Source organism: Lutjanus erythropterus, chromosome 5 (genome assembly GCF_056507025.1).
Source record: "Lutjanus erythropterus isolate fLutEry1 chromosome 5, fLutEry1.hap2, whole genome shotgun sequence".
NCBI classification, from domain to species: Eukaryota; Metazoa; Chordata; class Actinopteri; order Lutjaniformes; family Lutjanidae; genus Lutjanus; species Lutjanus erythropterus.
Window position 1 is genome coordinate 16,438,757 of NC_139321.1, and position 14,259 is coordinate 16,453,015.

A 14,259-nucleotide genomic window follows, 5' to 3' on the forward strand; every position below is an offset into this window, starting at 1 on the left:
GTGTTCATGAAAGATTTGCTGTGACATAGAAAGGAAGTCAGAGATTGAAAGAGAACAAAATCATCAGGGTTTTTAACTTTCCACTGAGTTAAAAAAAAAAAAAATCAAATGTATCAAAGAAACATTTTTAATTCAAAACTATTTTTATATCAGTATATAAGCAGAAATTATGTTTATTTTGTCCTGTACCTCCACATGTCTCTCCAGCTCCTGCAGCAGGGTGGGGTATTTGTCGAGCCTCATGAAGGGCTTACTGAGACTGGTGGTCAGGGTCAGGATCCCTGGAGCACTGGCTCCCTGGCTCTCCATGAACTTGTCTAGCTCCTCACTGTTAAATACGGACAAACGCACACTTTTTAAGCACAATTAATGGCATTTTTTAGATGATTTTTAGGGGTATAGACTACAGAGTACAACATCCTAACTGACTATGCAGGTCAAAGTTCAAGGACACTTCACAGATTTCTGATGACACGGGAACTTAATGATGGCACCATAAAAGTCATTAACGCTGCCACAAAAACCACTCAAATGAATTCAAAGTTTGGGGCTGCAACTAATGATTATTTCACTGTCTGTTAATCTGTTGACTATTTTCCTAATTTAATCAATTAGTTGAAACAGTGAAAAATGTTGGTAACTGTTTCCCAAAGCTCAAGATGACGTCTTCAGTTGTCTTGTTTTGTCCACTACCCCAAAATATTAAGTTTACTGTTATAGAGGAAAAAGAAAAAGACATTAAATATTTACATTTAAGCTGTATTCGGGTATTTTTTACTCAAACCAATTGATTATCAAAATAGTGGGAAATTAGTTCAACACTTGACAACTAATCAACTAACTGTTCCCACTCTTATAAAGTTTATAATTTTCACTAAATACAGTATTTCTAAGCCCAGATTGGACTGTGGGGTCCATTTTTAAATGTACTGTAAGAGAGCCATTTATTAAATATTGTGTAGGTTAATTTAAGAAAAAATAGATCCTACATGCTAAACTATATAACTGTTTCCATGTATGGCAACGTGTTTAGCATACACTGTCAATTAATTGCTGTGGCACAGTATTACTATCATATTTTAGATAATAAATGTAGAATAAATACACTTGTTAATGAAGCTTGAAAATTGTCTCTCATATGTAACCACATGTAAGATTTCCATTTGTCACTGACGTAAAGACCCTGATAAACGCATACTGTATGTCACACCTGCATGTGCGAGTAGACCTCTTTCAGCTGTACTGGTGTTAACCATTAGTTGTAAAAGGCAGAACTAATTAGGTCAGCAGTTTTTGCACATTTGCTGCAGCTGGACTGTGACACATTCACTTCACTGCAAACCTGACAATGTGCTTTGAAAGTAACATCATTCATGGGTTTCCATGATCCTAAATGTCAAACCATACAAGATCCTGTAGCAACACTATCAGGTAGCGCTGTGTAAATCTGAATGTCTAAAAAAACTCCTGAAACTGAAATGCAAATGTGCTTACTGCAAGAAAGTGTCTCGCTTGCCTGTCAACATAACCACAACTTCATATATCCTGTCAGCAGTCAGCTTCCTGTGTGTAATTCAACTTAACCTGCAGCTCATGATGAAGAACCAGACAAGCCACTTCTACATTATTCAGGGTTGTATCATTTAAATTTAGCTGGCAGTGACTGTGATCTATGCCACACAGATTCATCACAGCAGGTCAATTCTCAACAAAAAAGACACATTTTAATAGTAAGCGCACTGAAGAAAACTTTCAGCACACAGGGACTCTTTAACTGCTCAGACGTGGTTCTGCCTTCTGGTCATTTACAGACACCTTGTGACACCTTGTGGCTCAAAGCTGAAATACAGCTCATCAACAGAAAACAGCATGCAGTAGTTTCAGAAATCACACTACAATGAGTAATGTCATCTTTTCTCAAACATTTGAAACAAATTACCGTGAAATAGATAGGTAAGACTGCAGACTTGTTATATTGATGGTTTCAAACCTTATTTGCCTTTGACCCCTCAAATAGTGACTTTCCCTTTTTGGATGATTCCATTTGAATACTTCCAGGGGTCTGTAGAGGTAAAACTATACTGCATTTCACAAGAAAAAAACAAACGTCTTCATTCCACCATGCATGTTGCATTTGCAACACATCTGTCATCCACATGGCAGATTTTTTTTTTGATTTGGTCATTTTTTCTTGCTTTTCATGCTTCTACAATGGGTATGTAGGTCACAGTTTAATGGTTTGGTTTTTGTCCATTTTTATGACCCAGAGTCTGCACAGAGTGTTTCAGAGTGTTTTGAAAACTGACCGGATTCTCTATGATGTTCTTTTGTCTGACTTCCTGCAAAGCTCGATCTGCTTTGTGTAGCTTTACACAGGTTTTGTCAAAATAAATAAATAAATAAAAAATCGGCAAGGAGAGCTGATTCTAGTAGAATCACAAGCATTGTCTAGAATAGCTGCGATTAGCTCTGGGGGCCAGAATGCAACACAGCCATACTCAGTGGAATCAAGCAGTAAGATAAGTGAAATGTTTGAGAAATAACGATAATTTCGTGAAGAAAGATATTTGTTTGTTTTTTTTAACCAATCAGAAATCATCATCACTCAACTGATCTTGTGATCCCTTGGGGGTATCCTAACCCCAGCTTGGAAACCACTGATTTATATTACAGTTTGAGTTCTTTCAGAAAAACAACAACAACAACAAAAAAAAAAATTGCTAACTAATAGAAAGTTCTACCCTTCAACAGCTAAGTGAGTCTACCAGCGTGAGGCACATTAAAGTCAATCAAAAGCCTAAACACCTTAACCTGAAAATAAGGCTAAATGACTTCATGTGACACAGGCCTATGAACTAGCACTCTTCATCCTAGTTCTAAAAATACCTCCTGGATTTAAAATGAGACTTTTCTTTGTTGTGGCAGTAAATGGCTGTTACGTGTGCAGGGGCTGACCTGTGGTCAGTGAGGATGCAAACAGCTGATGGGTGGCTTGAACAGTACGCCAGGTACAGAGTCTTGATCTGACACATCAGGTTTAAATAGCAGCCCGCCACTCGCTGCTGGCCCTCTGAGACTCTGCAAAGTCAAAGAGACAAAGACAAGTTTAGAGGGGTGAAAAAAGAAAAGGGTTGGGTGAAGAGGAGAGACAAGGAGGCAGACAAAGATTGTTATGACAACATACTAAATAATTTACCAGCAACTGAAAAGAGGGCATTTGCAAGTTTTTTCCCATCAAAGACGTTTTCACTGACAGGTAGAATACATGACCGTTGTTGCTGTTTTGAAACTTGGCAGAATACAGGTCTCTGACAGTGATGTCACAGATTAACAACACAAAACCACAATTTATTAAGATGTCTTTAACTGAATTTGAAACAAACAAAAGAAAAAAACATATATAGTGGCATTTTAGTTCTGTTCTGTTCTGGTTGATGTTTACATTGACTTTTTACAAATTAACCAAGAGGAGTAAACATTTAGTTTAACAGAATGACAGGTAACTAATGACTGGACAGTTTTGGTGATTGTCATCCCGCATCATCGGTGCATCATCAGGACCCATGTGGGGACTTATATTCTAGTGACCGACTAAAGTTTACGCAGCACTTTAAAGCTTATGATACGTTTATTTAAGAGTTCACAAACAAATGACCAATTATAAGTCTTATTCAGAAAATCACTGTTATGTATAATTACTAACAGACAGAAACAGGATGAAAAGGAGGCATCTTGTAGCCTACAGTCCACTGTTCACCTGAGTGTGCTGCCACCTTGCTGACTTGCTGTAGCCCTGTGTCAGCCAGCCCTACTGGATATTTTTCTATATTCAGTTGTCAGAAATTTTGTGAAGAGAAGAAAGGAATAATCAGAAAGCATCTGGATTTTTGTGTTCTCTCATTCAGACAGAGACAGAGAGAGACAACCCACCGGTCCTTCGTTTTGCATGTGTGACATACAGTATTATTACTGTTGGACCACTGTCATACTTTTCAAACCAGACAAAGCACATAGAGCAGAATATAAAGACAACAGTTTGAACAACTTTTGACCTATTAATGAGGGAAAATATCCATGCTGAAGTGCACACTTGTTAATTGAAGAATTTCATAATTATAGGCTATACATGTCTAATACGGATCAATATACGGTGACCTCTGAACAGATATACCAATCCACAGATGGATTTATTAGCAATTTCACTTTTGAAATCATGCTAAAATCACATCTGCTATCATAAAATCCTGGGGCTGTTTGTTTGCTTTAAAATCACAAAAAAACCACACCAGAGTCCATTTGCAACCGTACCAAGATACATCCTTTTCAGGTGGACTCAGTCTGGTCGTTTGGTCTACACCAGTATTCAACTGACAGCTTTCACACCAGCACAAATGAACCGCACTAAAGAGACCACAACCTGTTTTTACCAGACCAAAAAAGATAGGTGTGAAAACACGCTGAGACATTTTAAAGACTCAAGCTAAAATAATACTTTAAAAGTTCGTGAAGCTATTTTTAGACTGTGCATGCTTCACACTGCCACTGGACATTTTTCAAAGTAAACCACATTACTCTTTCCCCAAGGCAGGCGTTTGTTTCCAGCAGCTGTGGATGTCAATTTACCTGACAAGTGCATGAATGCACCAAAAGACATGCAAACATTTTTTAATTCAACATGTGCAAAGATAGTAACTTTAAGAAAAGTATATTTCTGCACAGCCACAATGATGGATTTGGTACTTCAAACAGTTTCGTCAGTCTTCGCAAGTTAATATTTGTACCATGAAGAAATGAAGAGGAAGATATGGGAGGAAGGAAGTGATTGCAAAAATATAATCAAGTATGGTATGCTTGGCGGAACTCTTGGCAGTTTTGTATAGTATGTGTGCAGTGTATTAAACGAGGTACTTTGGATCTTCTAAAAGCATTTGATGAACGCAAACACACGAGGGCTTTTACACACTTTGGCCAAAACATTGCTCTCCACTGACACTGGTTAAATAGAACGTTTTCATGTGTCCAGCATGACTTACTTGGTGCACTCCTCCAAAGCCACACATAGTCCCTGCTGAAAGGTGAGGATCTCCTCCAGGTTTCCACACAGGGTGGAGCTGTCTGCACTGCTCAGCCTGCACATAGACATATTAAGCACATTAAGCATAAGTGGAGATGATAAAGACTAAGAGAGTTAAATGTGAAAATAAAGAAAGCATTATCATTGATCATTTTAGTAGTACACTTTTCATAGATTAAAGAGCAGTGACTTATTGTGGAAATCATTAATTTCATATGTTCATATGTTAACCAAAGAGATTTCTGTGGTAATCCACATTGTCCTCTGCCTTCAGTGATGTCTTTTGCACATTAATGGATCTGTCGGTGCTCTTACTTGTCACTGGCTTGCAGGGGTCGTAGATAACAGCTCAGCACCGTTTGTAATTCTTTGACAAACTCCCGCTCATGTTCCAAGATGTCTTGTACAACCTGCAAAAAAAGCAGCGAGAGTGGTAAAATGCTTAACGTTGCTGGATTCCAGGAAAGCGCAGTATTTCCTAAAAGTGAAGTAAAGCTGGTTAATAATCAGGAAGATCTGGATGATCTTTGCTTTTATTAGCCCACAGTACCTCATAAATACTAAATTATCTTAAAAAGTGAGGTAAAGTGATGTCTGACTGTGTTTTCAAATGAGGGAATTACTTGCAGTATTTGTTGAAGTCAACATAATGTGACAAGCAGACATACTGATCCCATTTTGGATTATGCATGAGTGACAAAAGCAGCTACTTGCAGAGTAATTCTAAAATGAGGTGAGATCAATCACTGTCACGATCTTAGCTCATTTACTCTGCTAGAGGATTTCATTTATGTTATTTATTAGGCACCTCTTAACCTGGATGGGTGTGATCTAGCAACCAAAATTTATCATTAGGAAAAAAAAAGTTTTGACAAACTCTAATAAACAAGATATAAGAGTGAAACATAATGTCCAGCATAATTTTGACTCACCACACTGTAGTAGTTCTTTGTCAGCTGAGTTCCTTTAGGAGACACTGGCTTCTCTGTACAGGTGACAAGTAACAAGGGTTGGAGAACTCCTCAAAAAAATCCTTAATAATCATGAAAATGATTTTAAAAACATTTATGCTGAATATCCAGGCAATGATAACCATCTCAGAAATCAGTTTGGGATTTTAAACATACAACTGAAGAGAATAAATATTATAGAGCAATGTGTTTCAGATGACTTCTTAAATGACCTACACAAGTTACAATGCACATCTGAAAAAAAACATAATTTTTTTCCCCCAGACTAATAAGACCTCAGTATGTCTATCTCTTATTCTCTAATGCAAATTATTTTATTCGTGGCTGATTAGTGTTTATACTAAATATCGGTTTTGTCTGAAATGTGTTATCCATCCCTGACCAGAAGGCTATAACCTAAGTTGCTAGCTATTTGGCAACATGACAGTTTTTCATCACAGCTTTTTTTCCCTTTTAATTGGATGCCACTGCACCATTATACTGAAAAATGGTGTCCCGACTCACCGCAGGGTTTGACCTCCCGGACGTAGTTACTGGGGAACCAGCCCGTCTTGCCATTGAGCGTGCCCTCCCACCATCCTCCCTCCTCCTGCCGCGTCACAAGGATCATGTCACCTTTACTGAACGACAGCTCATCCTCATTGTTCTGCTTGAAGTTGAAGCGGGCCTTCACCATCTGCTGCCCCCCTCCACCGTTCTCAGACATCTCCTGTTAGAGAGGTTGTCAGAGACAGTCAACACTAACACAAAGCAGCAACAAAACCTGTAGGCTTGTGGATATAAACAGTGCAATCTTTAACTGGCACACGTTGCTTTTAAATTTGGCTATGTCTCTGTATGAAATGTTTTGTGCTTCTCCTGATGTAATCATTTCTGCCAGTAAAAGAAAAAAAAGGCAAATGGTAAGTCATAATTATGACATTTAAAACAAATCTAAATTACGAGATAAAAAGACGAAATTATGAGATAAAGTGAGATAAAAATTGTGACTTTTTATCTCATAATTTCAACTTTTCATCTTGTAATTATTATCTCATAATTATGACTTTTTAATCACACAATTATAACTTTTTATCTCATAGTTGGGACTTAATACTCACAAAAACGGGCTTCCATGAGGAATAACAAAAATGTCACATGCAAAATGTGGAACCTCAAACTGGCAAGAGCTAGTTTCAGGCATGTGAACAGACTACAGGAAGACATAAAATTTAGATAAACATAAAAGAGACCATACCACTGATTTGGATTGTCTACGTAGAGAGCCTTTGGACTTGGCGGAGGAGAGTGTGTGTGAAGATGTCGACTGACTAGGAGATGAAGCACCAGACTGTGGACATGACCTCTCAGCAACACAGTCTGTGGACATGCACAGAAAATATGGAGCGCCTGTTATTTAGGTCGATGTTTAAACTTATGATTCCTTTATCTTGTTCTCACCAGGTGAATAACATAACACACACATCATCATCATCACAGTTGACGCAGGTGCACATAGTTTGGGGGCTGACAACTTGATGATAATTCATGCAAGTATGGTCCATTGCTCTGCAGAGCCCCAGGACAGTACAACACACACACGCATGCATGCATGCATGCATGCATGCACGCACACACAGGTTACACATTTACAATGCCTGGATAGAATCATCTGATTTAACCAAAACTGGCACACAGCTCCAAAATAATATCAAGGAGCTGTAAAAAGAACTGCAACATGCAGTCTTTAGAGGTTTCCTACATATTTTCCAATTATTATTATTTTCAAGTTCCATACCTTTCCAGATTAAAATTTTCGGACATCTCACATTTTTCACACCATATATGATATCTAGCTTTCTTTTCCCATGTGGAATCCTTCGCCAGGGATCATCAAGCCAGCCCTTGGAAAACTTGAATTTACACATTGTGTTCTTCCCTGAATCTGGTCTGTGCTCTCTTGCACAGTGGTAAACATTTTGCTGTGCTGGTTGTAAGCTCCAAAAAACATGAAAAACAGTCCCTCAAATTATTATTTAGACATTCTGAATTTTAGATTTTAAAATACACAATAAGGCCAGTGGTCTGGATATGTCATATTTTTTTCCAGTCTCTCTTTTCTTCTATCCATATTTACCCAGACCTGGAAATTACTAAAATCAAATTCCATGCTATTCCATACTGAATAAGAACCCTGTCATTAGATTATAATAAAAAATATGTGGAGACACTTTATTTGAAGACTTGTGCATAGCACTATCATTACACTGTTATGACAATGCCATGACACATGTCAGGAACATGAAGGAGTCTTTATAAATGTTTATGACTGTTGTCATTAAGTCATAAACTTCCTTTGTTATGGTGACTTAACATTAACCATGATAACACAACCTGTCAATGTCTTTGTCACAACAACTTGACATAAGTACCAATGGAGGCCAGTTTGATGACGGAGAATACAGTACTGAGGTGGTTTTCGTGCCAGGTTCAGCTCCTGGCACGCCAGGGCTGAGTCAGCTAATTAGGCGGTTAGTGCCACAGCTATCCAAACTAACTAGCTAACACCAACTTCAGGTAACAGCAGACAGTGGTTTTTCTACTTGAGCAACAAGTAAGCTAGCACACCGCTGTCTGCCCATTTGCCAACTCTGTAAGATAAATCACCTTGGTAGTGTACTCTGTCATCAAACTTGCCTTATAACACTGTACGACGTTACTTGAGGTCAAGGGAAATATACATGCACACTTATAATGGTCTCATGCCATTTTAATGTCATGTTAAAACCTAAAGTTAAACAGTTTAAGTCTGATCATGTCAAGTTGTCATTACAAAGACAACGACAGGTTATGTTGTATTGATTAATGTCAAGTTGACAAAGGCATCTCAAAGTCAATTCTGTATTAAAAATGACATAATTGACCAAATGACATTTAATTAACAACAGTCATAAACATTTATAAAGACTCCTTCATGTCATGTCAGGTGCCATGACATTGTAATAACAGTCTTATGCACAGCCTTTCAAAGTGTGATGAAATGCATCTCAGTGATCACGTGTATCTTTGTGTTGGTTCAGCAAATCTGTCCATTCTGACTAATTGAAACGCATTTAACAAAATTTCATCCAACCCTGTCTCGTCTCTGAACTGCAGTCCAGTGAGTGACTTCAAAATCAAATTTATGTTCCTGACACCCAGTCTCTCCACAGTTCCATCACTGAGCCACTGCAGCAGATGAACAGTGATTTAGGGTCAGTAGCTGCCAGCTGTCCTGCAGTGTGAGTGCAGTCCTTGAGATGCAGTGACAGAGGTATCAATTGTGTTGCAAGTACTCACTTTAAAAGTGACACATGGCAGCCCTGCAGCCTCTTACAGGCTAACAAGCAGAAACACATCTGAATACTCCCTATCAAATGCCAACTGGATGCTAGCCATATATACTGTCAAATCCTTGTGCAAATTACAGAAAAATCAAAAATAAGAGTGCACCGTTGGCCTTAGTAACGTCTAATTCAGATCGAATGAGGAGTTCAGCTCGGAGGCTATAAAAATTGACAAATGCTTTGGTGCACTTTCGCTTACAGGCAGTAAAATGTACTATGGTAACACTTCTTGTGTGATCTTGTTTTATCAGCGTATCATCTGGAATCTATGTAATGCATGTTCAGACCAGTAGGCTGGAGATCCCCTACTGTCTTCCATATGCTGGGACGCCAGGGTGCATCATTCTGAGGTCTAACTGATATGATAAGGACACTGAAGGCAGTGGGACAGTCCACATGTACTGCAGGCTACCACATGCCACTCCCTACACACACAGAGAGAAGCCTAACAAGCCCTTCTGTCAGCTAAGCTCTGTGATTATATCACTGTTATGTTTGCAGGCGGGCAATGTTCAGAAGCATTTACTGTAAACAAACATAAATGCTGTGCAAAGACATGCATAAGGCAGAAGCGACGCTGGGCTTGGAAGATTCACATTACGAGTGAAAGCAGAGAGGACTCTTATGTTTGATCATATCAATTAACTTGTGACTAATCCACTTCAAATCAAGTTCACTTCTGAAGATGGGAGAACAGCTGGTGGGCATAGGCAGCCTATAAAAGATTTGCATATCAAGCAGAGCCCAGCACTGACAGAGGCTTCTGGTCCACATCTCACACTGTGGCACACATCCACCCCTTCATTTAAGTGCACCCAAGAGATTGATCATGCATTAACAGAGTCACAGCAAGTGTAACACAACACCAAAGGAGGGCAGTTTCATGTAGTGCTGAAACAATTAGACAATTAATTAATAGGTCAAAAGACAGAAATGAATAGAGTCATTTATCTGCAAAAATACAGAACACTTGCTGCTACTATCGCTGTAAATTGAACATCTGGGTTTCCTTCTGTTAAGTCACACAAATCAAACATTTTGAAGACATCACCTCAGGGAGTCTGACAAACTGTGAAGGTCATTTTTCAATTTTTTTTGACATTTATAGACTAAACAATTAATCAGAAACATAATCAAGAGATTAATCAATGATAAATAAAATAGTCATGAGCCACAGTGCTAATATTTTGCTCCATCTTTACTGTCATCTAGGCACAATCTAAGGAACATACCCACGACACTGTTTACATACAGGAATGTCACAAACATTTTCAAATACCCTGGAGTATTATGCATTTATTATAAAGCATGCAGAGGCGGCAGATTGGTTGAAAAATGCTGACTACATAATTGTTCTCCGGCAGCTGGAAGGAGACTGGTATTACCCCCTCAGCGCTCCAAAACAAGGACTCTTGAGTGAAACAATTAGCCCCAAACTACTGTGGGGTTGCTGCACTGCCAACCATTTTATGGTGCCTCTTTATTTAACAAGTGCACTTGAGAAACAGGTGTATATGTGTGTCTAAAAATTATACGCTCATATTCAGACACATTATACATTTTATTTCATTCTGAGTTTAATCTAAACCCCTCACTCACTGGACAAATAGGATATTATTCAGGGTGTATCAAGCAATGGATGCACATGAGTAAATATGGCACCCAGCATGACACAAACACACACACTGCCATGCCAGCTGCCCATTGGTAACACACCCGAATCACGATTTCAAATGGCTACATGGATAAAGTCTGTGGAAAATGACCAGCATCAAAGCACATACACGAGTCAAAAGGCATCATCTGACCAGTGCTAATATGGAGCTACATGAGATGTTTATTCATTATCTAAGCTTGTTTACTGGAGTGTTTGCATTGAGCGACAGGGATACCATTTTTCCTGATATTAAACGTTTCATTTACTTTAATACATCAGGATACTAAAATCTAAAAACTAACACTACTCCTCACTACTAGTGATGCAGAGATGGGCTCTGAGTATATTTGAATCAGCATGTACACGTAAAACACCCCCCCACCCCACCCAACCTAACAAATTATTTTCACTGATTTAAAGACCTGAACCTCTACCAGTCCCTGCAGGCTATATTGATGTTATAATGTTTATGTATTATGTATGAAGTGTTTTCTTTAATGATATACTTTAAGGATTAGAGAGGCTGCTTTCAGTAATTTTAAACGTTTGCATGTGGGCAGTAATATCAGAGGAGCAAGTATTGTGGGACATTCAGGCAACAGAGCTAACAACTGAAGTTACAAACTTGACAGCACATAGAAACTCTCCAGAGGAAACAGAAGTAAACTTCTGAAATGAATGTTTCAGACAGCTCTGATAGAGCTCTGGATGTTTCAGGAGGACAGCTGTTTTACTCTAAACAATTACATTACTGAACTTGGACTGTGTGAGGGATGTTTTGGATGTGTAAAAAAACACAAACATTAATTAATGTTAGATCCTGACTGATCCTGTTGTCAAGAGATTTAAATATTCAATGCAGTTATGTTGCTGTGCCTCATGTGTAAATGGATAAAAGCCTATTTCTCACCCACTATGTCAATTTTTATGACTGGGCTGCCCTATCCACAGATTAATGATCGTGCCTGCCCTTTTAACTATAGTCTGTGCGTCACTACTCGATAGTATTTGATTTTTTTATTTTCAGAGTGGACAAAATATTTTCAAACAATCCACAGTGTGGGGGGTCAGAGGTAAAGTGAGACTGCAAATCTCTTACCTTGTGTGGCAAAGTTGACTGCAAGCAAAGTGGTCAGCACTTTGCCAAAATTCTCGCCAGTGTATAACCACTCTGGTTCAAACCCCTGGATGGAAAAGGAACAGATAAGATGCAATCAGACCAAAACAAACCCAAACCATCTGTTCATACATTCTGGATTCCATCAGAAGTGGAAAATAAGAAAGTCAAAATTAGACCTTTTCCTACTGATTGCTCAGATCTGAGCAGTAATACTTGTTAAGCGCAGACGGATAGAAAGAAAGAGATGGTCACTCTAGGCTGCAGCAGAAACAATAGAAAGACACACACACACATACACACACACACAACGAAGTGCACACGGGGATTTGAATAAGCCTATAACAAGACAGAGATAAAAACTGACATGTTGAGCGTGACCCATATTTTGTGACCGAGTGGTTCGTAATAAAACAGACAGTGCCAGACTCATTTGCCAGTCGCTGTGCACACATAGATGCTCACACACACACAGTCACACTGCTTGCTCGCTCTGTCTCAGGCAGCTATCTTCTTTCCCTCCAGCGGATAAGGTTTCACATTTTAAATAAAACATCTTAAATATAGAGTTTGAGTAGTACGGCCTTGGTCATGAGTTGTGTACAACATCATTGAGAGCAGAGGTGGGACCTCTTGACACCTCATGATTCAATTCTGATTCAGTGGACTACGATGTGATTATACCATGATTATCAAAACATCTTGAGGCATCAAAATTTTTAGATTTCTATACATTGTATACAATGTAGCTCTTTTTAAGGTCCATTTTCCCTTCAACTTTATAGAAGCCAAAATGCTAACATATGCTATCTTATAAACCAGGTGATGCCAGTCGGATTGTGTCCATCTGCAGCTGCTCTCACTCAGGCATCCTCACGAAAAACTCAGAAGTAGCCTACTTTAGAATGTAAACATGACATACCTGTCAATGCCTACTGTTACATTTCACCATACAGTTGGTTCAGGCATAAGGAATGTACAGCCTGATCTTACTAAATCATTACAATCATCCATCCAATCATAATGTTAAGAATTGAGTCTTACATTTCTGATTATTGATGTTTCTGAATCAATTCCTAATTTTTCAAGAAAGAATCGCAATGCATTTAAGAGTCGATTGTTTCCCCCACCCCAAGGTGGGAGCAAGAGTGACCAATACATCTCTAGCTATGGGATCAGTCTTAGGGTCTACACAACTGCCAAAATTTACACATCCTGTTTTTTATCATGTAAAAAATAGCTAGAACACACTTCATTCTAAATACATATTGATCTTTACCTCTTATTTATAGGATAGAAAAAGGCAGAAAACCCCATTTGAAGGAGTATATAGGTCTTACATCACAGTATTGACCTTGATGAGTAATGACTATTAATAGTATTGAGATCTTGACTGTAGTTATGGACAGCCGTTTCAATGAGTCATGTTATGCATTCTCATTACTCTGAATGACTGCAGTAGTGTACAAAGTCAGACCAAATAAATAATCTCATACAGCAAAAAAAAAAAGAAATCACAGGCTTTGAGCCGTAATTGGTGCTTCCTCTTTCTGCATCTCAGGGCAGAAGTGAAAGCAGCATGACTGGTTTCTTTATGCAGTCACAGGACAAACAGGCACTATTTGCTATGGCAGAAAAAAAGAGAGAAAAAGTTCTCTAACCATGATCACATCACTGACCAGAGGATGGGTAGGGCTCGCTGTAGCGCCACAGACATCTTCTGGCTGATACATTTGACAGTGGCTCTCCCAAAAACTTCTGACCATGAGCTACTGGCTGCCCACAAAAAGGTCTAATTATGGGTTATGGATAAAGCAAAGGGGACCTCCCAGACATAACAAGCCAGCCGGGCAGAACTACTGAACCACTTGACTTTGCAGTGAGCCAGGCTTGCTGACTCAATTAGCTGTTTAAAGAAACCAACTGATGTGATTCAAGCCCAGAAGAGATTATTTATAAAGCTGGAGGAGACGTTACTGTCCAGTGTGGCATTCACAAACAGGCTGGCACAGAGACGGAGAAAACTCCCAACATCTGCAACCGATTTGTCCCTTTCCAATATTAGAACATCATCC

The 14,259-nt window shown here is 38.8% G+C and overlaps 1 protein-coding gene across 6 annotated transcripts in view; it reads right to left on the reverse strand.

Moving 5' to 3' along the window:
• The window catches only part of arhgef6 (Rac/Cdc42 guanine nucleotide exchange factor (GEF) 6), a 32,721-nt gene that overhangs the window by 15,887 nt on the left and 2,575 nt on the right, over positions 1–14,259 (reverse strand). For all 6 annotated transcript variants that reach the window (XM_084718891.1, XM_084718889.1, XM_084718890.1 and 3 more), the window contains exons 3-10: positions 12,167–12,251; positions 7,283–7,404; positions 6,550–6,754; positions 6,007–6,059; positions 5,390–5,484; positions 5,034–5,129; positions 2,956–3,078; positions 190–328 (exon numbers count right to left, since the gene is read on the reverse strand). In XM_084718891.1, the coding sequence (XP_084575017.1) occupies positions 190–328; positions 2,956–3,078; positions 5,034–5,129; positions 5,390–5,484; positions 6,007–6,059; positions 6,550–6,754; positions 7,283–7,404; positions 12,167–12,251 (918 nt within the window). The remainder of the gene's footprint in view (positions 1–189; positions 329–2,955; positions 3,079–5,033; positions 5,130–5,389; positions 5,485–6,006; positions 6,060–6,549; positions 6,755–7,282; positions 7,405–12,166; positions 12,252–14,259) is intronic.